This window comes from Dendrobates tinctorius, unplaced genomic scaffold (assembly GCF_039654945.1).
Source record: "Dendrobates tinctorius isolate UK_male_01 unplaced genomic scaffold, ASM3965494v1 ptg000326l, whole genome shotgun sequence".
Lineage (NCBI taxonomy): Eukaryota > Metazoa > Chordata > Amphibia > Anura > Dendrobatidae > Dendrobates > Dendrobates tinctorius.
In genome coordinates this window covers 6812964-6839597 of record NW_027361993.1, presented here as the reverse complement: position 1 = coordinate 6839597, position 26634 = coordinate 6812964, and the positions used below count along the sequence as shown (strand labels likewise).

Sequence of the window (26634 nt, the reverse complement as noted above, 5' to 3'; positions counted from 1 at the left end):
TATTTGTAGAAATCTGTTGAGCAGTGGCCTTCATGGAAGAACTGCAGCAGAAAACCGTGCTTTCAACATGGAAACAAGCCAAGTAACTTAAATGTACACACGTGGTCAAAATTGTTGGTACTCCTCGTTTAATAACAGAAAAACCCACAATGGTCACAGAAATAATTTCAATCTGACAAAAGTAATAATAAATCAGAAATCTATGAAAATGAACAAATGAAAGTCAGACATTGCTTTTCAACCATGCTTCCACAGAGTTTTTAAAAATAAAAAAACTCATGAAATAGGCCTGGACAGAAATGATGTCATATTCAAGTTATTTCTTTGACCATTGTGGGTTTTCTGTCATTAAACGAGGGGTACCAACAATTTTGACCACATGTGTATATGAGAACTGGGAAACAGAGACTTCTGAAACCCATAAAGGCAACAGGCTTCTGCTAATAACCAAGAAAAATTATCTTTCACGATTGGTGCAGATTCCAACCAGAGGAGCAGCACTTTTAGGCCTAATACTATCTAATAGACCTGACAGAATAACAAATCTGCAGGTTGTCGGGCATCTAGGAAATAGTGACCACAATATTGTACAGTTTCACTTGTCTTTCGCTAGAGGGACTTGTCAGGGAGTCACAACAACACTGAACTTTAGGAAGGCAAAGTTTAACCAGCTTAGAGATGCCCTTAATCTGGTTGACTGGGACAATGTCCACAGAAATAAGAATACAGATAATAAATGGCAAATGTTTAAGAACCTCCTAAATAGGCACTGTAAGCGGTTTATACCTTGCAGGAATAAAATAAGAAATAGGAAAAACCCAATATGGCTAAACAAAGAAGAGGGGCAATTACGGTAACAGTAAAAAGAAAGCATTTAAACTACTAAAGGAGGATGGCACCGTTGAAGCTCTAAAAAACTATAGGATGAAAAATACTTTATCTAAAAATCTAATTAAAGCTGCCAAAAAGGAAAAAGAGAAGCACATTGCAAAGGAGAGTAAAACTAATCCCAAACTGTTCTTCAACTATATCAATAGTAAAAGAATCAAAAGTGAAAGTGTAGGCACCTTAAAAAATTGTGAGGAAAGAATGGTTGTAGATGATGAGGAAAAAGCTAATATATTAAACACCTTCTTCTCCACGGTATTCACGGTGGAAAATAAAATGCTAGGTGAAATGCCGAGAGACAAAGAAAACCCTATATTAAGGGTCACCAATCTAATCCAAGAAGAGGTGCGAAACTGTCTAAATAAGATTAAAATAGATAAATCTCTGGGTCCAGATGGCATACACCCACGAGTACTAAGAGAACTATTTCTTATATTTAGGGACTCTATAGCAACAGGGTCTTTTCCACAGGACAGGCAAATATGATCAATATTCAAAATGGGCTCTAAAAGTGAACCTGGAAATTATAGGCCAGTAAGTCTAACCTCTATTGTTGGTAAAATATTTGAAGGGTTCATGAGGGATGTTTTTCTGGATTATCTCAATGAAATTAACTGTTTAACTCCATATCAGCATGGATTTATGAGGAATTGCTCCTGTCAAACCAATAAAATCAGTTTTTATGGAGAGGTAACCAATAGACTGGACTAAGGTGAGTTATTAGACGTGGTATATCTTGATTTTTCCAAAGCGTTTGAATCCGTGCCACACAAGGGTTGGTACACAAAATGAGAATGCTGGGTCTGGGGGAAAATGTGTGTAAATGGGTAAGTAACTGGCTTAGTGATAGAAAGCAGAGGGTGGTTATACATGGTATATTCTCTAACTGGGTCGCTGTGATCAGTTGGAACCTATTCTCTTCAACATATTTATTAACAATCTGGTAGAAGGTTTACACAGTAAAATATTGATATTTGCAGATGATACAAAACTATGTAATGCAGTAAATACAAGAGAAGATAGTATTCTGTTACAGATGGATCTGGATAAGTTGGAAAATTGGTCCGAAAAGTGGCAGATGCAGTTTAACAATGATAAATGTAATGTTATACACATGGGAAGAAGGAATCATTATCACCTTTACACACTGAGCGGGGAAACCACTGGGTAAATCTGACATGGAGAAGGACTTGGGGATCCTAGTTAATGATAAACTTACCTGGAACATCCAGTGCCAGGCAGCGGCTGCCAAGGCAAACAGGATCATGGGGTGCATTAAAAAAGGTCTGGATACATATGATGAGAGTATTATACTGCTTCTGTAAAAATCCCTGGTTAGACCGCACATGGAGTACTGTATACAGTTTTGAGCACCGGTGCTCAGGAAGGATATAATGGAACTAGAACGAGTACAAAGGAGGGCAACAAAATTAATAAAGGGGAAGGGGGAACTACAACACCCAGAGAGATTAGCAAGATTAGGATTATTTAGTCTGAAAAAAGACAACTGAGGGGCGATCTAATAACCATGTATAAGTATATAAGGGGACAATACAAATATCTCTCTGAGGATCTGTTTATACCAAGGAAGGTGACCGTCACAAGGGGGCATTCTCTGCGTCTGGAGGAGAGAAGGTTTTTCCAACAACATATAAGAGGATTCTTTTCTGTTAGTGCAGTGAGAATCTGGAATTCCTTGCCTGAGGAGGTGGTGATGGCGAACTCAGTCGAGGGGTTTAAGAGAGGCCTGGATGTCTTCCTGGAGCGTAACAATATTGTATCTTTCATTTATTAGGTTCTTTAGAAGGACATAGATCTGGGGATTTATTCTAACGTAATATAGGTTGAACTGGATGGAAAAACTATGTTACTATGTTTATAGCATTGAAATTGCAGTTCACAAAATCTCCAGCAGATGATCTGGACTCATGATATTTGGCTTTAACAGAAGGCAGTTTGTTCATCAAAGGGCTGGAGATACGCATAAAAATGAGTGTCTGCAGGCAACAGTAAGCATGGTGGAGGGCATTTGCAAGCTTTGGGGCAAAAAATACAACAAATAAAAATGTATCTTCAGCATGGAGAAGAATGAGGAATCCAGGAGGTGGTGCTATGGCCCTGCATAACCCTAATTTTGATTTCAACATCATCAAGTGTGTTGGATTACATGAAGAGACAACAGTACTTGCACAAGAGACATCCACAGAAGATCAGCGGTTAGTTCCCTAAGATGATTGGAACAACCTTCCTGACGAGTTCTTTCAAAAACTGTGTGAAAGTAAGTACAAATGTACCTAGAATAGATGCTTTGATGCTGTTTTAAAGGTAAAGGGTGGTCACACCAAATAGTGATTTGATTTAGATTTCTCTTTTGTTCACTCACTTTGCATTTTGTTAATTGATAAAAATGAACTATTAACACTTGTTTATTTGAAAGCATTTTTACTTTCCAGCATTTTTCCCACACTTGCCTTGAAGTTTTACATAGCACTGCAATCAGGTCTAGGCATTTGCAGGTTCGACTTTCCCTTATGCTCTGGGGAAAAGGGAACAATTGTAGATAAGATCGAGTTTACAATAATGTTTGTAGACAAAACCTCCATTTTGCAATCCATTTACACACGTGGTCAAAATTGTTGGTACCCTCTTTTAATGACAGAAAAAAACACAATGGTGACAGAAATAACTTGAATCTGACAAAAGTAATAATAAATAAAAAAATCTATGAAAATTAACAAATGAAAGTCAGATATTGCTTTCAACCATGCTTCCGCAGAATTTTTTTTTTAAATAAAACTCATTAAATAGGCCTGGACAGAAATGATGGTAGCCTTAACTTAATATTTTGTTGCACAAACTTTTTAGGCAATCACTGCAATCAAACGATTCCTGTAACTGTCAATGAGACTTCTGCCCCCTCTCAACAGGTATTTTGGCCCACTCCTCAAGAGCAAACTGCTCCAGTTGTCTTGTGTTTGAAGGTTGCCTTTTCCAGGCAGCTTGTTTCAGCTCTTTCCAAAGATGCGCAATAGGATTTAGGTCACGACTCATAGAAGGCCACTTCAGAATAGTCCAATGTTTTCCTCTTAGCCATTCTTGGGTGTTTTTAGCTGTGTGCTTTGGGTCATTATCCTGTTGCAAGACCCATGAACTGTGGCTGAGACTAAGCTTCTTGACACTGGGCAGCACATTTCTCTCTAGAATCCCTTGATAGTCTTGAGGTTTAATTGTACTCTGCACAGATTCGAGACACCCTGTGCCAGATGCAGTAAAGCAGCCCCAGAACATAGCAGAACCTTCTCCATGTTTCACAGTAGGGACAGTGTTCTTTTCTTGATATGCTTCATTTTTCCATCTGTGAACATACAGCGAATGTGCCTTGCCAAAAAGTTCCATTTATGTCTCATCTGTCCATAGGACATTCTCCCAGAAGCTTTGTGGCTTGTCAATATGTAGTTTGGCAAATTCAAGTCTGGCGTTTTTATGATTTTTTTTCAACAATGGTGTCCTCCTTGATCATCTCCCATGAAGTCCACTTTGTCTCATACAACAACAGATAATGCGATCTGACACTGATGTTCCTTAAGATTGAAGTTCACGTTTAATCTGTTTAGAAGTTTTTCTGGGCTCTTTTGATACCATTCGTATTATCCATCTCTTTGATTTGTCATCAATTTTCCTCCTATGGCCACGTCCAGGGAGGTTGGCTACAGTCTCATGGAGCTTAAATTTCTGAATAATATGTGCAACTGTAGTCACAGGAACATCAAGCTGCTTGGAGATGGTCTTATAACTTTTACCTTTAGCATGTTTGTCTATAATTTTCTTTCTAATTTCTTGAGGCAACTCTTTCCTTTGCTTGCTCTGGTCCATGTTGAGTGTGATACACACCCTGTCGCCAAACAGCACAATAAGTATCTGTAGCCCTATATACAGGCCCACTCACTGAGTCCAAGATTGTAGACACCTGCGATGCTAATTAGTATACAAACATTGATTTAGCATGTCCCTTTTGTCACATTATTTTTAGGGGTGCCATCATTTCTGTCCAGGTCTATTTCTTGAGTTTTATTTTTTTTAAATTCTGTGGAAACATGGTTGAAAAGCAATGTCTGACTTTTATTTGTTCATTTTCATAGATTTTTTATTTATTATTACTTTTTTCAGATTCAAGTTATTTCTGTGACCATTGTGTTTTTTTCTGTCATTACACGAGGGGTATCCACAATTTTGTCCACGTTCTACCTGAACTCTACGGTGGTGTGTCCCCCATGGTCCAAAGCAAGTCAGGTTTTTCCATTGTAGAGAAAATAAGCTAGTGGTTGGAGTAGGTGCAGGAATGGTTGCTCCACGGTGAAATTGGGAAACTGGGTCTACTGTTCTTTCTGGCTGAAACAGAAAGGGGCATACACAGGTCGCTATGCTAACTTCAAGATGGTGTCTATACACTTGATCTGCGATTTGAAGCAAAACCCTCTTACTTTAGGTTGTTCTCCTGTAAGAAGGGGCCAGGATGGTAGTCGTGGCCGAGGACACCAGGGCCTTGGTATCCCGGCCTCTTCCCACAGAAAAATTGTCAGCTTCTACCGGCTTAGCTGTTCGGGGTTCTGGTTCACCATCAGGAATTTCACTGCGGTGCGACACAGCTCCTGCACACTTAGCTTCTGCGCACAGGGTAGAAAGAACGGACACAGATACCGGTTCAGATGCCAACCAAATGATTTTACTCTTTTCTTCAACGGTCTCGGACACATCAGTTACATTACAGTCCATATCGCATTCCTCCTGCACTTTCCCTTTCCTGCTTTCTTTGTCCTCACGCACATTACCGGGTATTAGTGCCCTAAGCGGTACCGCAGCATCACTTCTGTAGGACCTCATGACATAGGGGATCTCGTTCATCCGTTTCGCCACGGATTTGCAAGCTTAAGCCCTATTTAAGATCTGCCACATGGTGAACATTCTGCACCCTGCACGACTTTTGGACCACGTATTCCTTCCCGTTCCTGCTGCTGTCATAAACTGCCATCTCCTGGTTGCTCCTGTTTTATCCAGCACCCGTCTGACTGTGCCCTTGCTTTTCTTCTTCAAAACGTTGCGTAGCTGATATGGCGTCCTGGGCTTAGAGTCCTTGTGGACACTTCGGATGTGCTCGCCCTTCTGAGTTGTTACTATCTCCTACACTTGCTTAATCCATAGCAGCTCCTCCTACAGTTAACCCTATGTGAACTTCCTATAGCTATACCTAACGACCCACTAGTATACTCCCATCTAGTGGAACACTACAGAACTACGCTTACCCATATCTACGAACTCTATACTAATAGTGTCCTCCTCTAATGACCCCAAAGGATGCACTTGCTTACCCTAATCTATATATATTAATATACAGAACATAATACAGCACAATATGTTACAATCTTTAAAGCATGGTAACATATATAATGTGGCAGTTCCAATGAGTCAGGGAGTAATACACATACTCGTTAGCATTGTACACATCAAATAATAACATATACATAGCACTTCTTAAATGGGTGATCTTAAGGGGATGTCTTACTTCACCCCCTACACTCCCACTCAAGGTTGGTGTTTTTCACAGGGCTTATGTTAGGAGAGAAGGAAGAGGCATAGCAGAGCAATCTGTACTTGGGGTGCTATTGCCCTCCCAATGGAGCCAAAGCAGTGGCAAATCAAGCATCTATGTCATATGAGCTAAACAAGTTTTGCAACAATAATGTCAACAGGAAGGCACAATGTCAATTCTAAGGCAGTGACGCAACTATTCCGACACCACCACCAAACTGGGTCACGTTCAAAACCAAATCCAGCAGCTGTCCCTTTATAACATGGTCTTTGTAAATGAGACACTTTCTACATTAGTTGGCAGCTACAGTACTTAAAAATTAGGATGATCCCTTCCCTTCTAATTTCACTGCCTTAGGGCTCATTCACATGTCTAATTTTTCCACTCACGAGAAAAACGGACTGATTATTCTGATTAAACTTTGATTAGAGTGTGGTCAGATTGGGGTCTGAGTCTCATCCGTTTTTCTCATACATGGAGAAATAAAAAAAGGTGTCTTCTCCTTCTCCACTCTGAAAGTCCGTGAAAATCAGACACACTTGGATATCATTTAAGTGCAGTCTGATTTTTTTTAAGTATCCATTGACTTACATTGCCGATTTTGACCCAACTCTCAGATCAAAATCAGCCATGTTTCCGATATTTGCCAAGGGCTATTCGATCCGAGGAAAAAAATCTGACATGTACATAACTCAGCAGAATATCATAGGCACCAATGCTATCCATGAAAACTACGGATAGCACTCGCACATAAAAATTGGGCGTGTGAACGAGCCCTCAGCTTGAAGAACCAAAAAGTCTCAATGCAACATAAGAGCACAGCAATTACATGACTGGGCGGTATTGGTACAAATTTTGCTTTGGGATTCAGTTTACTTCCTTTGACTTTTTTGCTCAGTTGGATTTACAGCTGCTTCCACTTTCATCCATCTTTATAGCAAAATCCCCTTTAAAAACTGCATTAACGCATCGCAACTAACTGGCAGAGGATATTGTCAAAGATAAAAGTTATTTTTAAAATTAATCCCAATTCCCTTTGGCATCACTAGTAGAAAATGACTTAAGTGCTTAACTTGTACATGTTAATTCCTTCCCATGACAGATGGACTGGTGTGTAACTTATATGACGATGAATTAATGATTCCCATCCCTAAAGTCAGTACTTATTGCATCCAGTATCTTATAGATAGTGATCAATAAATATGGCCTGAGGGTTATATTATCATGACCCAGCCGGCTACTGTTATCCATTACTATGTGTCAGGCAGAAACTACCATCAAACATAATGATTTACTCTGATGTATTTCATCAGTGAATACTGCATTACCAGCGCATTTGGGGAACTCAGTGACAGCTACATAGTTAAAGCTAAGGTCACATGGCTGACTACCTGTAGAGTTTAATTGTTGTCTGTTTCCAAGGGAGACCAGCAGAGTTTTGAAAGCAGCTTATGGAGAAATAAAAAAAAAACACAGAGGCTATTATTTATTAAAAACATTTTCATTTTGAAAGAGTAGTTTAAAGGATGTGAACATTTTTGGGGATCTTTTATTTACTTAAATGCATGTATTTTAGATTAAAAATAATTTTTTTGCAATTGAGCTTAATTAAAAAAAAAATCACAGTTTCAGTTTCTCTGCTTATTGCTGGCTGTAGAATGAATTAACCGAGAATCCACCAGGGAGACGCTCTGACAGAATTTGCCATCCTTTTATCTGTCATTTACTGAAGTTATTTGGCCTGATTCATGACAACAGACCTCATCAAAGGAGAAGTGAACTTTGATGTGGTCATAAATCAGCTTAGTGGAGCTCAGAAAACTACAGAAAAAAGTTACAAACGTTTCATCGGAAAACGCTCACTGACGGATTCTCAGATGACTGATACAGGGAAACAGAAAGTATAGTAAATCAAAAAAACGTAAAATCTATAATGAAAACCAATAGTAAAATGTCCATATCCTTTAAGAAAGGAAATCTATGCTCTAATAGTGGAAAAAAAGACAGTTTTTATGTACTGTTTTGATATGAGGCCTAAATCATCAATAACTTAAAGAATTACTCCCACTAAATTTTTTATTCCCCAAACTAATCTAAATGTATATGCAGAGTGGTGCAAGTGGACTCTGACTCGGATCACACTTAGGTTTAAGTGTGAGCTGCAAGTTACTTTTAGCGCTCCTTCACAAGACCTTGCTTTCTGTTCGAGTGCTGTCCATGACAAAAACAGACAGCACTCACACAAATGTTACTCAATGGGGTGGCGCAGATGAGAAACTGGAGAAGGCAATGATCGGTAACTATATTAATGCAATTACACTAACATACCGTATACATTTAAACAGGTTTAGGGTATACAAAATCTCATAGAGGGGCTTATTTAAATATGTTTTATGCAGATTACAATTGTAAAATGTAAAATTAGCAAAATTAATAAACTGAATACATTGTTTTCATGGTAGTGATCCATTGTGGAGACACGGGGGGTCCACAAGTGCTATTGTCTGCTGGCTTGAGACCACATGGACCAGGGCTCATTCCACTGAACGCCGGCTCTCCTTTCAGTGTGGGGATAATAATACTCAGACAATGCAGGGTGAGGGTAAAACAGTGTGGCAATAATTTATTGAACCACCAACAAACAATAACATATAGTACAGACCAGCAAATACCTAAGATGGTGCAAAATACTGAGCCTCACTTCTTCCGCTGGCTCGCCTGGATTAGAGCAGCTGCAAGTTAGGGGCTTCCAGGGCCAATTAACCCCAGCAGTCGCACTCTGCTTTTGTCGCTCACCCACCAAGAGAAGATAACAAGCTTAGGAAGCTGATAGTCTATTGATGTACGAGGCTAGGTGACTTGATTGTCCCAACCTGGATTCTCTCAACATCTTTGAGAGTTCATTGATGGTCAATGAAGCAACTCCTTTTTATAGTTCACAACTCTCATTCAGGCATTTCTCAACAATCTTGGTGGAAGTTGGAAGGAGGCCATCCCTCACTGCTGGCGTGTTCAAACAACATGCCTAGATTTTCTTTCATATTTGCAGAACACCAATGGGTCATCAACATATTAACTAACATTGTTCAATTATCCTATGCCTTTGTTTCCCAAGGATAGCAGAATAATACTAGGCTTGCAATACTAGAACAGATACAATAGTTAATCAGCAGCCATTCAACAAATAATAGCCATTGAACATTAATTCAATTGACAATAAGAGTCAACAGTCATTCTCACATGAACTCCAGCTCATGTCCCTGGGTCTGGATAATTAAGAATAAATGCTGTGTCATCACATCCATTTTAATACCTACTTCACATTATGGTACTAAAGACTTAAAGGGCACCAGATTTTGTTAAATGCTTTCAAAAATCATTTATAGCCTCCTCTTTCCCTATCATAATGAGGGCTATGACTAGTTGATGGTGTGTTAGTTGCCCAGACTACTCAGCCCTCTTTCCATGCTATCATGCCTCTGTGGGCGTGATAGCAAACTTTGCATGAGCGGCATCATCGCCGGCCACTGCAAATTTATGCAGGCGCACCGCTCATTTTGGCAGTGTCGTTGCGTCTCTGAAGCCAGGTGTACGCTTCCTGACACGGGGACCTGACAGGTTTCCTTTAACTGACTTGTTGGGGTTCCTTTGATCCATATTTTGCTTATTAGCAGGAGTACCGGATTTTGGACCCTAGCCAATCATATGAGGATAGACCATCAAAGGCTATTCCTGAAAACTGCAAAGATGTCTGACAGTCTGTAAAGATTGATGAATAGCTCCTAGCTCTAGGTCCACGTGACAAAATGTTCTCCTTCTGAATCCCGTGTCACATAGCAATCAATCAGATCTTTGCTTTCATCATCTTTCCTGATTAAGCTCCTATATTTTGACTGTCACTAGGATCAGTTTCACTATGAAAACACCGATGTATCAGTGCCTAGAAGAAGGAAGTCTTATCATGGGGTGGGACACGGGAAAAGAAGCTCTCCTCATCACAGTCTATAATTTCAAGGCCTGAAAATTTAAAGAGTAACCGTTATTTTATTTTTTATTTCATAAATCAATAGTATATACAGGTGCTTCTCACAAAATTAGAATTTTGTATTGAAGAACTGAAATAAGTTAACTTTTTGATGATATTCTAATTTTGTGAGAAGCACTTGTATATAAAAACAAGCAACTTCGTAATATATCTCATCAGAGAAATCTTTCTCCTCCAAGGCTTATCTTTCATTCTTAAGTCATGGGTAAAATCTGTAAAATATGTACTCTGTGAATATAGATTTTCCCATTACTGATATAGGAGATGACAGTTGGTGCTTATAAAGCTGTATGGAGAGGAAGGGAGGGAACAAGAGGCAGATACAGACATTGTGCTACAAGTTCTTCAAAAATGACAGTTACTGTTCTACATAGAACCTTATAAGCACAAACCGTCATCATCTCAGTAAACGTCTGTATTCACTGAAGACTGATTTTAACATTGTATTGAGAATTTTGAGAATGAATGATCAGTCCAGGAGGAGAAAGAAGATTTCTGTAGTAAGATACATGACAAAGTTACTTATTTTCATGTGTATTATCTCTATATATAAAAATGAATGTGTGTGTGTATCACCAACCAATCACGAAGCATCTTTCCTTTCGCCAGAGCTGATTAAAAGAAGCTGAGCAAGGATTGGTTGCTATGAGCAACAGTTTTCCTTGCAACCAATCACTAAGCATCTTTCATTTCACCAGAGCTGTTTAAAAGAAGCTGAGCTGTGATTGGTTGCTATGTGCAACAGTTTTCCCACTCCAGAAAACACCTCAGCAGACACTGAAATGGTGAGAGAAATCTAGCATCCCTGGGAACATAAGCACCCAGCCATTGTCTGCCCCCAGAAAGGAGCAGAGAGCACATGACAGAAATGGATCCCCCCCTCCCGTGCCCATATACATATCACACATCCGCCATCCATAGGCACATCTTCCCTCTTAAAGGGATCATTGGTATGGAAGTTAGGGTAAATCCATCCAGCTCTTTGATACTGACCCCAGGCTTCTCTTGAATGGATCTCCAGTATGGAAGTCAGGCCAAATCCCTCAGTGCTCTGATTCTGACCCCAGGCTTCTATTAAAGGGATCATCGGTATGGAAGTCAGGGCAAATCCATCCAGCACTTTGGTTCTAACCCCAAGCCTCTCTTAAAGGGATCCCCGGTATGGAAGTTAGGACAATTCCACTCAGCTATGTGGTTCTGACCCCAGTTTCTCTTAAAGGGATCATTGATATGGAATTTAGGGCAAATCCACTCTGCGCTTTGGTACTGACCCCAGGCCTTTCTTAAAGGGATCTCCGGTAAGGAAGTCAGGGCAATTGCCTTCATATGCTCTGGTGCTGACCCCAGGCTCTCTTAAATGGATCTCCTGTATGGAAGTTAGGGCAAATCCCTCAGCGCTCTGAATCTGACCCCAGGATTCTATTAAAGGGATCATTGGTATGGAAGTCAGGGCAAATCCACCCAGCGCTCTGGTTCTGATCCCAGGCTCTCTTAAAGGGATCCCCGGTATGGAAGTGAGGGCAAATCCACTCTGCGCTCTGATTCTGACCCCAGGCCCCTCTTAAAGGGATCCCCGGTACGGAAGTGAGGGCAAATCCACTCTGCGCTTTGGTACAGACCCCAAGCCTCTCTTAAAGGGATCTCTGGTATGGAAGTTAGGGTAAATCCCTCAGCGCTCTGATTCTCACCCCAGGCTTCTATTAAAGGGATCCCTGGTATGGAAGTGAGGGCAAATCCACTCTGTGCTTTGGTACCGACCCCAAGCCTCTCTTAAAGGGATCTCCGGTATGGAAGTTAGGGTAAATCCCTCAGCGCTCTGATTCTCACCCCAGGCTTCTATTAAAGGGATCCCTGGTATGGAAGTGAGGGCAAATCCACTCTGCACTCTGGTTCTGACCCCAGGCTGATGGGATGATGTGGGATATTAGGGGAGTAGTCCGGTGGCTCTGGCTGATGGGATGATGTGGGACATAAGGGGTAGTAGTCCGGTGACTCTGACTGATGGGATGATGTGGGATATTAGGGGTAGTTGTCCGGTGGCTGTGACGGGATGATGTGGGATATTAGGAGTAGTTGTCTGGTGGCTATGGCTGACAGGATGATGTGGGATATTAAGGGTAGTAGTCCAGTGGCTCTGGCTGACAAGATGATGTGGGATATTAGGGGTAGTAGTCTGGAGGCTGTGACGGGATGATGTGGGATATTAGGGGTAGTAGTCCGGTGGCTCTGGCTGATGGGACGATGTGGGATATTAGGAGTAGTAGTTCGGTGGCTGTGACGGAGTGATATGGGATATTAGAGGTAGTAGTCCGGTGGCTATGGCTGACTGGATGATGTGGGATATTAGTAGTCCAGTGGCTCTGGCTGATGGGACAATGTGGGATATTAGGGGTAGTAGTCCGGTAGCTCTGGCTGACAGGATGATGTGGGATATTATAGTGAATGTGGTTATGCGGTGTGGGTGGGGCTATACACTCAGCTTTATATATATACACTCACTGGCCACTTTATTAGGTACACCATGCTAGTAAGGGGTTGGACCCCCTTTTGCCTTCAGAACTGCCTCAATTCTTCGTGGCAGAGATTCAACAAGGTGCTGGAAGCATTCCTCAGAGATTTTGGACCATATTGACATGATGGCATCACACAGTTGGCGCAGATTTGTCGGCTGCACATCCCTGATGCGAATCTCCCGTTCCACCACATCCCAAAGATGCTCTATTGGATTGAGATCTGGTGACTGAGGAGGCCATTTGAGTACAGTAAACTCATTGTCATGTTCAAGAAACCAATCTGAGATGATTCGAGCTTTATGACATGGCGCATTATCCTGCTGAAAGTAGCCATCAGATGTTGGGTACATTGTGGTCATAAAGGGATGGACATGGTCAGCAACAATACTCAGGTAGGCTGTGGCGTTGCAACGATGCTCAATTGGTACCAAGGGGCCCAAAGAGTGCCCAGAAAAAATTCCCCACACCATGACACCACCACCACCAGCCTGAACCGTTGATACAAGGCAGGATGGATCCATGCTTTCATGTTGTTTACGCCAAATTCTGACCCTACCATCCGAATGTCGCAGCAGAAATCGAGACTCATCAGACCAGGCAACGTTTTTCCAATCTTCTACTGTCCAATTTCGATGAGCTTGTGCAAATTGTAGCCTCAGTTTCCTGTTCTTAGCTGAGAGGAGTGGTACCCAGTGTGGTCTTCTGCTGCTGTAGCCCATCTGCCTCAAAGTTCGACGCACTGTGCGTTCAGAGATGCTCTTCTGCCTACCTTGGTTGTAACGGGTGGCAATTTGAGTCACTGTTGCCTTTCTATCAGCTCGAACCAGTCTGCCCATTCTCCTCTGACCTCTGGCATCAACATGGCATTTCCGGCCACAGAACTGCCGCTCACTGGATTTTTTTTCTTTTTCGGACCATTCTCTGTAAACCCTAGAGATGGTTGTGCGTGAAAATCCCAGTAGATCAGCAGTTTCTGAAATTCTCAGACCAGCCCTTCTGGCACCAACAATCATGCCACGTTCAAAGGCACTCAAATCACCTTTCTTCCCCATACTGATGCTCGGTTTGAACTGCAGGAGATTGTCTTGACCATGTCTACATGCCTAAATGCACTGAGTTGCCGCCATGTGATTGGCTGATTAGAAATTAAGTCTTAACACACAGTTGGACAGGTGTACCTAATAAAGTGGCCAGTGAGTGTAGATATAATCATTATAATTTGTTATAACTAACCGTAGTTAGTTACTATGCCCGGGCAGCGCCGGGCTCTTCAGCTAGTTGATTTATAAAAAAATAAATAAATGATGATTAGTCTTTAACACTAATAACTTTTAAAGATGTTGTCCACTACTTTTACATGGATACCCTATCCTTATTATAAGGCGTAAATTTCTGATCAGTCGGGGTCCGGCACTCAGCTCTTTCATCGAACAGGTGCTATCGGTGCCAGAGGCGGCAGCTACCGGCTGAAAGTACGGTACTTACTTTCTGAGCTTAGCCGATAACAGCTGATCAACGGGGGTGCTGAGTGCCGGACCCCGAGTGATCAGACATTGATGCCCTATCCTAAGTATAGGGCATCAATGTAAAAGTAGTGGAAAACCTCTTTAAGAATAGATGTGGTTTTTTTTAGATGTTAAGCCCAGGACTGGTTCTGGAATTATATGACTACTAGAATATGGAACCGTTACAATATTTTAGATCCTCAATTACTCCAATGGAAAAAGTGGGGAAAATGACACAACAGTCAAGACAGAAAACCTTTCTTCCAATTAACTTGACTTTATGTTATATTTACATATTTTATATTTATATATTTTTTTATTTATATTTTTCCATAATCTTCCAAGAACATTCCATTTCCACTTCTATTCTCAAACTTTCCCTGGGGTCTGTACAATCAGGGAAACCTAAGTAACAACCCATGGCAGCCATATTGCTCATAACCTATCCTTCCTGGCAACAGATAATGTTAAGCTACAGCTGGAGAATAGAAATGTTAACAATTCAATGTCAAGCGGACACTCTGGGATACAATTTAGAGGGAATGTTAGGATTGTAGCGGGTAATGCTCTTTAATAAAGTACAGTACATGCATACGGAAAGTGTCATGTCTCTTTCCAAGGTTACATAGATGCTCTCATGCCGCTGTGCACTCCGCATAGTAAAGTGTGTAACGTCTACACTAACTGCAGATAATTTATAGGGCATCGGACATGCTTAAATAACCCAGCGCAGGGAGAAGCGTACATATATTGATTGGCTATTCTTAGTAGCATACACATTCAGTGGCACTTTATTCATTTTATCTCTTGTGTGTGGGACTTAATGGAAGGAGAATCCCCTTGGCATTCAGAACACTGGCACATCATTACTGCTTGAATTTATCATATAGTGACAACCATCTATGAGTTTCTGCGATGTCTGTGCCAGATGAGAATCGTTGAGGTGACTTTTAATGCCGTTATTACCATCATACTACATTACAATATAGGTATATAATAAGTGTTTTGCCATAATGGGTCAGAAAAAACAAGCAACTTGTAGGATGGGATCATCCTCAGGGGCCCACTGACACACCACAAGAAAGTGGCGTATATATGAGAGGTTCCCCTTAAAATGGACCCCCACTTGGGCTGCATGGGTTTTGCAACTTAGGGCAGAAAGTCCATACACTTTCTGCATCCTATTCCCTGCACCCTAAAAATGCAACGCCCCTGGAAAAGCAGGAGTAGAACTTACCAGGGATTGGCAACATTTCTTAAGAGGTATAATTTTAGGAATAATCAGGTCATTTGCCAAGGTCCGTCAGATTCCCAGTAGATCAGATGGGTGGGTGTTTGGCTGGACCACCTAAAGACACCTCTGCATTTAGGAAATTCTAGCCCTTCTTGGATCTTAGCACTGTGTATAACAAGACCAAATGTGATTGTAATGTGTCTCAGTATAGGATAGTTTTCCTTTTCATAGGATTGGTATGTGGGGTACTTGGAGAAATACAGGGGGATGGACATACCATTGGTGCAAAGGTGCAGCCATTCAAAGATCCAAAAGGTAAGGGGGGCACATCCAGCTACAAAGCAGATGGAATTGTGCATATGAGGAGCTGCAAAAGGACCATATATTGTTATTGCACATGGACCCTCTTCTGCCTGCGTCCTCTCCTGAAGAAATATTATCATCCCCCAAAGGCCTTCTGACCATTGTCACATGCTGAAATCCCTGATTTATTTATTTTACTCAATAAAGGCTTGTGCAGGCAACCATATTATCAGTCCAAGTGGGATCCGACAAAACATTGGATCGCACTCTGACAAATGTTAGTCTATGGGGCCACGCGCATGTCAGATTTTTTCCTTGGACCAGGTCGGTCTGGGGGGAAATCACAGCATACCATTGCATTATGTTATATATTGGACTTGGCCATGCATCTCAATGACATCTGAATGCAGTCCAAATTCCACGAAGTGAAAGAATGGAGAAGATGAAGAATTTTTTTTCTATCTTCTCCTCATCCTAGAGACTCAGATCACACTATGATCACGATCTGATCAGAGTGTGATTTACATAGTATGGATGAGAGAATATGCACTCATGCAACCCTTGCGTTATATAGCGCCATTAATTCCACAGCGCTTTACAGACATGGTCATAACTGTCCCCATTGGGACTAATAATCTAAATTCCCTATCGGTATGTATTTGGAGGAAGGGAGAAAACCCCCCAAAACACAGGGAGAACATACAAACTCCTTTCAGATATTGCCCTTGAACCCAGGACACTAGCTGTTAAAAGCAACAGTGCTAACCACTGAGCCACTGTGCTGGCCATGGTAAGTGTATGTATATATATATATATATATTTATATATATATATATGTATATATATATATTTTTTTTTATTTATTTTAATTAGATTTTTTTTATGTGTTTTTATTTCCTTTTATAGGGGATATGAACCACCAACATATATATATATATATATATATATATATATATATATATATATATATATATATATGTTGGTGGTTCATATCCCCTATAAAAGGAAATAAAAACACATAAAAAAAATCTAATTAAAATAAATAAAAAAATATATAGTAGAACAGAGGTGCCGGAACAGGACACCAAAAAAATAGATACCATTATTAGAAATGGCTTATAGGTAAAGGTCCCTGCTATTTATTTTGCCCCAGGGCCTCAAGACTACAAGCTTTGTCTATAAAATACATTTCAACAATTTGCAGAAGCTTGGAAAAATCTATATGCCGAGCTGTATGGACCAATAGGTGAGAGTGAGGATAGGCTATATTTAAGACATAACATATGCTATGAAGATAAGATAAAGGCGTTATGCATCCAAGGTTGACTAGAGTAAATGAAATGTTCTACTTTAAAAGTTAACTATTTACTTGCCTTAAAGTCCCCTAACATGTTATCACTTGCTTAAAATGCATTTTAGTGGTGATACTATCTTTAGGGCTGTGTGCCCATGATGAGTTTTTGGTGAGTTTTAACCCTTGTGTATTTTTGCTGCGTCAAAAACGCAGCATCTCACTATTCCAACAAAGTTGATGCGATTTATAGAAATATCCTGCCCACCGTGCTGCTTTTTACTCTGCATAAACTGAGTTGTGGTGCGTGTTTGAAATCCGCAACACATCAATTTTTCTTAGGGGTACACTGAGTTTTATGTGCCAATTGTTCCCATAGATTTGCATTAGATGCGTAAAATCCGCAAGTAAAACATGTATCATACATGCATTTTTAGTGTGTTTCCGCAGCAGAACCGCACTGAAACACATGTAATCCGCACATGACTGTATTAATAAAGTTTTGTCAATGCCAAATAGCAGTAAGTATCAAAAATAAAGCAACTTTTTTAAAACTTGACATACTACTAACAAGAGTATCAAACAAGCAATAAAAACTAAAAAAAAAATGCGCAAGAAAAAAAGAATAAAGTAACCTAATTTACATCTCAGGTGCAGAAAATATGCAACATCAAAAACTCAAGAAATACTCACGTAGTCTTAAAGGGAATCTGTCAGCAGGTTTTTACTACCTCATCTGAGAGCAGCATTGTGTAGACAAAGAGATCCGGAATCCAACAGTGTGTCACTTAGTTTACTGGGTGCAGCCGTTCTGACACAATTAGAGTTTTTAGATTTAGTAATACAGCAGAGCTGAGAAAGCTAGCCCCACCCAACAGCTGCCCCCACCCATGGCCAGGCTCTTTATGCACACAGTCTATAGATAGTGAGCTGCTTACCACAGGAGGGGGCCGACTGGCCAATTGGCTGCTCACCAACTTGTCACAGCAATGATAATCACCAGATGATAAATCCTTCAGTCTAAGTAAACTACAACATACAGCTGGTCATGTGTCACGTTGTTGAATTCATTGTTTTCACCCATACCTCATGCTATCCTCAGCTTACATAGCAAAAACCTGCTGACAGATTCCCTTTAAGGAGCTCATCAGGCAAAACTAATACATTGTGTTATGTCTGAGATCTGAAGACAGTGGAGTATGGGTCGTGCTTCAGGCCCTGCAAAAGATACAAGGGGAGGCAAACTAAACTAAATGCATCAAAATTTTGTCTCAATTTGCACCCGGAATCCCATTTATTTTTACATCTCACTTGACAATGCAGCACGGACTAGAGGAAAGCATAAATGTAACAACATGCATCGAAATAGTACCAAAATTTTGGTGCAAATTACTGGCATAAAGTAAGGCAACTAATAGTGTAAGAAAAATGTCTAAAGATGTTCTCATGTTATTATACAGTATGAATCACTGTGAAAAATTTTGGACATTATAAGACAATCCACTTTACACTCTCCAAAAATTAGAACGTTTTACTAAATCTGCCCCACTGCATCGGTATTTGAATGGAGTCTGCATCAAAGGCCACCATCTGGAAAGTCATGGCAGCACACTGTAAATTATCAATGCTGAACAGAGAAGCCCACAATTACAGTATATACTTGGTGTACATTGAAATTGAGCATTTTTAACTTTAATTTTTTTTTTGTAAATATGTTGGTGATAAATTCTCACTGTTTCACTTGAAAGCTGAGCCTAATGCATTTCATTCAACCAATCCCACCAGATAAGTCTTCTTTCCCCAATGCTTGCATTACTATTATCAGTCCAGAGTGTTCTAAATATACTTAAGCTCCAAATTCTTGTGAGCCGCTCACTATCCCTGCGCCTCTATCACTTACATAGTTTCCAGATGATTAAAGACTTGTGTGGTCCGTCACTTTTCAGTTGGTCCTCAGTCCATGTGTCACAGTATTATAGCAGTATAAATAGATAGCTGCATAAGGACTAAATATAACCACTGAACCACGCAATATAGTATACGGGATATTCCATTGTACTCTGTGTTCTGTTTGGTTTTACAATAGACACTTTATTTTTTCTTCCAAGCGATGGCCGTAATCATTAGATTTTTGCAATATACCAGTGCCAATAGTACTGCTTGACAGTCCTCAAATATCTTTTGCCAGAAGATGCAACAATCTGACAGGTTGGATTGCAACTAAATTAGATCCTATTGTTTCAACGTCCAATAAGGAACCTTTGTTGCAGACTTCCTCCCGAATAAGTCATATGCTGATACTATATGTATGTCCAATAATGCATTGGCCAATACTTCTCTATGGGCAGCCACCTTTAGAAGGTCCAGTCCATATGCAATGATGTATGGCTCCCTTTGTGGTCGTCACATCTGATTGTGTAGACCCAGTCTAAGCTTCGCTGCAAAGAGGTTGTCGGACTTAATAATAATAATAATAATTTATATAGCCGCCAAACTATTCTGCAGCACATTATAATTAAAAGCACAACCCTATCTTAAAAGAAGGTGAAGATATACGGGTTCTTGCTGCTGAAAACCCTAATAGGTTGTCTGTATGAGGCTGACCACCATCATAAAGAGGTTTTACCACCACAGCAATAGCATATCACTAGGAGTCAGACCCCTTAGGGCTAGGACAAAGAAGCAGCACTCATAAAGCAACACTCACAACCCAGCTCTCTGGGACACAATGCCTGTTCGGGAGTAGCTGATACAGCCAGAAATCTGCTTCCATAATGGAAGAATGCTCTCTAATAGAATACCTAAAGTGTCATATAAATTCATTTTTTTCCAACATGATTGCAAAACTAAAGGAGGTTTCCTCCAGAATAAATCTCCTTCCTAACCACATCCTTTAGCAGGCAGTAGTTGGAGACTGGAAACAAGTAAAGCGGAGAAAAGCAGAAGCCAGTGCTTCTTTGTGTTCAGTTCAGCACAGATGGGGAGGGGTAATCCTCACCCCTGCAGTGTGTGGGAAGCCCAGATAGCATTGCAGATCAAAAATTGCTAGGTTGTGGCAATATGTGTGTATATGCCAGCCGCAGGCCCCTGCAAGCGCAAAGTGGGCAAACCACATTGCATCTTAAATTTGCTGCATAGTAGCAATTGCAAATAAACAAATAAATAAATACCCTGGCGGGGGGTGGGGGTTCACTATACCATTGATATTGCAGGAGCGATCTCTAAAAATAATCTAGATGGAATAATAATGATAAAAGAGGGGGTGCTGCAGCATCCAGTGACTGTTGGTTGACCCCAGGATTGTTGTGCTGTCTGTAATCCATGGCTGTTAATATTTAATCAGGGCTCTTAGTCCAGATCATGGAGGCTGCAGAGGTCCTGAAATTGTCCAGCACTGATCTCATGTACAAAAGGGTCTGTAGAGGAGGGGGGCTCTGCTGTGACACCCCCTTCCCTTTACTCTCCCTCTTGCTGCAGTTCCCATCAGACCCTTAGTGCCTATTTTCAGTCTCTGCCTGTTCTGGTGTGCTAACAGCACAGCTGCCTGCCTTGATTTGTCATAATGCAGAGAGGAGAGAAAAGGGGAGCTTGTTCTGCAGCATTGCAGGTACGGAGGCACCAAAAGGACAAAAGAAGCCTGCTTTCTCCAGCAATCCAAGGGGAGGCAGAGGTAGCCCCTCCTCACAGAGGCAGACAGTTGTCATCTGAGGGCAAACAAAGCAGAGGCGTTCTCAGTTCAGCACCACTACAGTGGACAGCTCCAGGAGACCTGCATTCTTGGAAAGTCAACCCTTGGAGTTTCTTAGAGGCAACCAGGGCAGCTTAGATTTAGGAGGGAGGGAGAGGTCTGCTAGGGGGGAACCATCCCCTAAAAGCCCACAGACAGAGCTGTAGCTCAACTCAACTGTGGATCAACTATTCAGCCAGCAAGTTGCAGAGGAGCAGAGCACTGTTTACCTTGACACGTGTTTCCTTTAAATACTTTATTCCAGGAGTTTAGAGGAACAGGGAAAGAGATACAGCTAACAACTGTAAGATCCCAAACTTATTATGACCAGGCTTGGCCAGGAATGAGCTTTCTAAGAGTGGACTTGTTCTAAGCTGGAAAGTCAATGGAGAGTGAACTGGAAGGTAGAGGACATTTCTTCTGGGCTGGGGGATTTGTGTTTCTTTGTGTTGTCTTGTGTTGTGTTACTGTGTAAATGTTTATTGAATTGCAATATATATTTACTGTTCTGTGAGCTGTGACCACTGGTGTTGTGTCTCTATCTATAATGCAGACTTTGAAAAGTTGACATTGTTGGAAGTTATAGTCATACCATGAATTGCTTTTTTTTTATGTCCTAAGGGATCGTATGCCCTGATGTGTTGTAGTACTTGGAAAAGCTCTTACAATGCAGTTCTCTTAAAAGTCTCAAGCTGTTTCGTGTCCAGCACCTTAAGGGTCATTCGCCTTCTATTTTACAGAAAGGAACCGTAAGCCCTGTTAAATATAGATCACTGTTTCCATGCAGGTCAGAAAACTTCACAAGATAGAGTTAAACATTAAAACCAGGAGCGATAGACTTGGGAAAGTCAACCTGATGGCAAGTCTTTTGTTTCCCATTCACTGCAGCGGAGGGGGTGTAACTGAGACCCTCTAGTAAACAAACCCCTGCAGATGATGAGAGACAATGAATACACTCATCATATAGAATTGATATGTGTCGCCTGTATATGAAGAGCATCAGTCAAGCTTATAGATTACCTATTGGAACATGCTAAATAATTCAGCATACAAATTGCTGTAAAAAAGGGCTACTAGCACTTTGTGGAGTTAAATACACCGTGCAATCACTAGCCCTGGGGACTGTTACTCCAACCTGGAGACTGCTACAAATAATCTATTAATGTTAATGGGACTTTTGTAGGGAAAGGTCAGTCCTCTACCAGCGGGATAATCTTTGTATACAGTCATGTTGTAGTATAATGGGGGGATTTCAATAGGTAATGAATTTATAGAAGTTTTTTCTGTACAGTTACAATGGCATCATACTTCAGGGTCACCTAAACCACTCACTAATATGGTCTCAGGTTCCTGTTCCACGGGAAAAGTTGAGTTTAAATACAGGATGTTTTAAATAGTCACATTCCAAAAGATCACAATGAAAAAAGTCAGATCTGTTCCGAACAGGAAATCATAAATCTTTCCTCATCCATTTAATTTCAGCTTAATCACCGAATTGTTCTGTGTCTGCCTTGTGACTGTGTATATATATATATTGAGATGTTGCGGAACTGAGTTTGACAGATACTGCAGAGCTAAGTTTGTCACTTTGTACGACTCGTGATATCATAGTGTTGTTTTCCAATAGGAATGTAGGGCAGCCTACGGCATTATCCTAGTTCTAAAAACGACGCAGCACCCCAAAAAACTTTAATGACCCATTCAGCTCCGCTACATCTCTGTGTTTCTCTATAATGATGGTTATACACTACAAAAGGCTTTAATCACAAGGACCGTTACTCCGCAGTGATCATCGTAGTGATCGTTGAGCATTGACTATGTGTTCAAGAAAATGATCCAAATTGCTGCATTATCTCAGCGTTCATTCATTGTAAGCATGGTGATGTCACATTATTCCTTCACACTGACACATGGAGGTGCAGTTTGTATAATTATGTGTCTTTGTACATGTCTGTGTGTTGTGTTTATGTATGCATGTGTATGTATCTATATATCTGTGCATTTGTTTATTTGATTTGTAGTGTACACGCACACACATATACTGCTCAAAAAAATAAAGGGACCACTTAAACATAGGATCCTTTATATAATATATATAGAGAGAACATACATACTGTGCATACATGTGTCTGAGTGTTTATGTACAATGTATATATTTATATGGATAGAGAGAACATGCATACTATACATATGTGTGTCTGAGTGTGTATGTATATATATATATAGCTATATTTAGATGTGTACAGTATATTTATGTCTGTGTGGATGTTTTGTGTGTATACATTTATGCACTGCATCCACCTCTTGTTCATTGGCTTGCATGGATTTGTGAATGGAAATGCAGAAAACATGCGCTCTCTAGAACCGTGTTGCAGTCATTGAATTTTTTTTTGAATGGAAAGGGTTGAACTTGTCACACATGCAGCACAAAGAAAAATAGAAAGCGTCCCCTGTGGTCACTGTGTGGCACAGACACATACCCACTATACACAAAGTGTTCACATAGAAATATTCTATTTAGCTAAAATCCAAAATATTTAAGTCTCTGAAACCTGGCGGGAAAGCAGCGGGTGCAGCGACTTGTTGCCTGGCATTGATTTATGCTCTATGGTGTATCATTGATGATATGACTTAGAAACGTTTAGATATTATCATTACATACAAATGTAGCAGACCTGAGATTGTCAATTATTTTTTCAAAGTTGTGCTCTTAGTGCACAGTAGATTAATCTGCAGTCCTATGTAATACAATGTATTATGATACCATGAGTAACTAATTACGCCAAATGTTTTCATTAGCTCTGCTACATCTGGGCATTCATTCATTAGGAAGCCTAGGAAGTTTGTACTGGACTTATACAGTAAGGTTGTAGTAACACAGGAGGACAGGCTTTGTGTATATCATATACTCAAGATTGCAAATGGTTATGGGATGGAATATTTTGGGCCAGATTAAAACTGTCAAGACATAAGAGATGTTTGCTTATTAGAGACTGTAGAGTTGAGTTTGCTAAATGCTGCAAGTTTGTCAGCTGCTTTAAAGCTGATTTTGATGGATACAGCAGCAATGAGTATGTGAGTTGCAGGGAAGCTGAGTTTGTTAGATGTAGTAGAGCCGATCTGTCACTCAGCAGGTTACTTTATGATATGACCATGTATTAGCTGCCGCATTACTGTTACAGTGTACTCATAGCTCAGCCCTTACAGAATTTCATTGTGATTTCAGCTCTGCTTCCAAGTTGGCAGCAGGTGTGAATGAGATCAGGGTAAACAGCCATATAGCCATATTCTACTTTGGGACTCTTTGAAACTGAGATACTGCAAGTAGGTGGAGCTTGTTCTATATGGACAGACCTATAGATCTCCAAAGCCCAATGTCCTATGTGAAGTCACCTGTTATTGTCCTGATGCTGGAGCTATAGAATAAAGGAACAAAGAGCAGAAAGGGACAATGAATTAACCATCTGGATGCTGCCTGGTAATGTAGATCATTTAAGCTGTGCAACTTATGTACTAGAAATCCAATATTGCTCCTTGATGGGGTTGTTATCCTGTAATCTCACATGGAATCTTTGGCTACAATGGAAGCATATTATTCTAAGTTATTGTACATTTGATCAATTTTTAGTACCAAGTTGTGCTCATCACTTCTAGATATATTTAAAGAGATGACAACATAATCTCTATCTGTTGGACAGTTACATCTATTGTTATAAAGCTGAGTAGCTTCTATTATTTACTTCAGAAAAGGTGACATTGATGGACCTTTGTCTTTTTAGCCTATGTAACATTATATATCTGTGTGATTCCCAGTCCATTAAGACTACATACTGTACAACTGGATAATATATAGATGTAGCAGAGCTGAATGTCCTGGTTAACTATCTCATGGTTATTATTGGTAGATGATCTATAAATTTCTTTACAGTCTCTTAGAAAATCACCGATAACAAATTGTAATATTACGGTGCATGGTGAACACTGGCAAAATAATCTCCACTTAGTACTGCGTGTATGCAGCACAGCAAAATTTGTCATTTAATTCTTTGGTGCTGCAATCTTATGATTGGCCCAAATCCCAGATTTTGGATAAGGAAACCAATACACTGAAGGGTTTCAGGTCCCTCAGTATCACCACTTTATGGTTCACTTCCAGCCAAGTCACAGATGTACACAGCTGTACCTAGGAGATGTAGTGTATTTCTAGGAATTGTGGAGTAATCAGCAATACGAAGGAGGACACACAGACACGGGAGAAGAACCTGAAACACAAATCAATATGTATCTGTTAACAGCTGGTTGTAGCAAGGAAGTGAATGCACACCTTGTCTGAAGTTAGCGGGTCAATGTAGCAGAGCTGAATGTTTTCTGACAGTCCCCTTAGTTCTCCTGGGTCACTAACTCACTCAACACAGAAATAGCAATGTTGTATATACAAAATCTGACTGGTCACATCTATTTGCAGGCAATATACAGATATGCAATGATAAAATGAGATTTAAGCTTCTGAGAATTGGTGAAGTAGTGGCAGGAGCAGACCTGGACCCCTCTGGGTCCTCCAGAAAAAGATTATCTAGCTAGATATGAACCAGGGAGATTGTGGAGCAATGTACCAGTGACACTAGAGAATTGTACCAGTGAGAATATGCAGTGGTGTTCCAGTGACACTGGAGAATTGTACCAGTGAGAATATGCAGTGGTGTACCAGTGACACTGGAGAATTGTACCTGTGAGAATATGCAGAGGTGTACCAGTGAGACTGGAGAATTGTACCAGTGAGACTGTAGAGCAGTGTACCAATGAGACTGTGGAGCAGTGTACCACTGAGACTGTAGATAATTGTACTAGTGAGACTGTGGAGTGGTGTACCAATGAGACTGTGGAGAATTTTACCAGTGAGACTGTGGAGCTGTATACCAGTGAGACTGTGGAGAATTGTACCGGTGAGACTATGGTATGGAGCGGTGTACCAATAAGACTGTGGGAGAATAGTACCAGTGAGACTATAGAGCAGTGTACCAATGAGACTGTGGAGCAATGTACCAATGAGACTGTAGATAATTATTCCAATAAGACTGTGGATCGGTGTACCAATGAGACTGTGGAGAATGGTACCAGTGAGACTGTAGAGCGGTGTACCAATGAGACTAGGGAGAATTGTACCAGTGAGGCTGTGGAGCAGTGTACCAATAAGACTGTGGAGAATTATACCAGTGAGACTATAGAGCAGTGTAACAATAAGACTGTGAAGAATTGTACCAGTGAGAATGTGGAATGGTGTACCAGTGAGACTGTGAAGAATTGTACCAGTGAGAATGTGGAGAATTGTACCAATGAGACTGTGGAGAATTGTACCAGTGAGACTGTGGAGTGGTGTACCAATGAGACTGTGAAGAATTGTACCAGTGAGACTGTGGAGCAGTATTCCCGTGAGACTGTGTAGAATTGTACCAGTGAGACTGTGGAGCAGTACACCCATGAGACTGCAGGGCTGTGCACCAGAGATACTGTGGAGCTATGTACCATTGAGACTGTGGAGCT

General features: G+C 40.7%; 1 protein-coding gene across 6 annotated transcripts in view; it reads left to right on the top strand.

Moving 5' to 3' along the window:
• The window catches only part of CAMTA1 (calmodulin binding transcription activator 1), a 2204257-nt gene that overhangs the window by 2068079 nt on the left and 109544 nt on the right, over positions 1–26634 (top strand). Inside the window, exon 1 of one of the 6 annotated variants that reach the window (XM_073561728.1) lies at positions 20879–21497. The exons of the other annotated variants lie outside the window; for them this stretch is intronic. Coding sequence (XP_073417829.1) covers positions 21479–21497 — 19 coding nt within the window. The 5' untranslated portion in view covers positions 20879–21478. Of the gene's footprint in view, positions 1–20878; positions 21498–26634 lie in introns of those variants that run through there. 6 annotated transcript variants of the gene reach the window in all.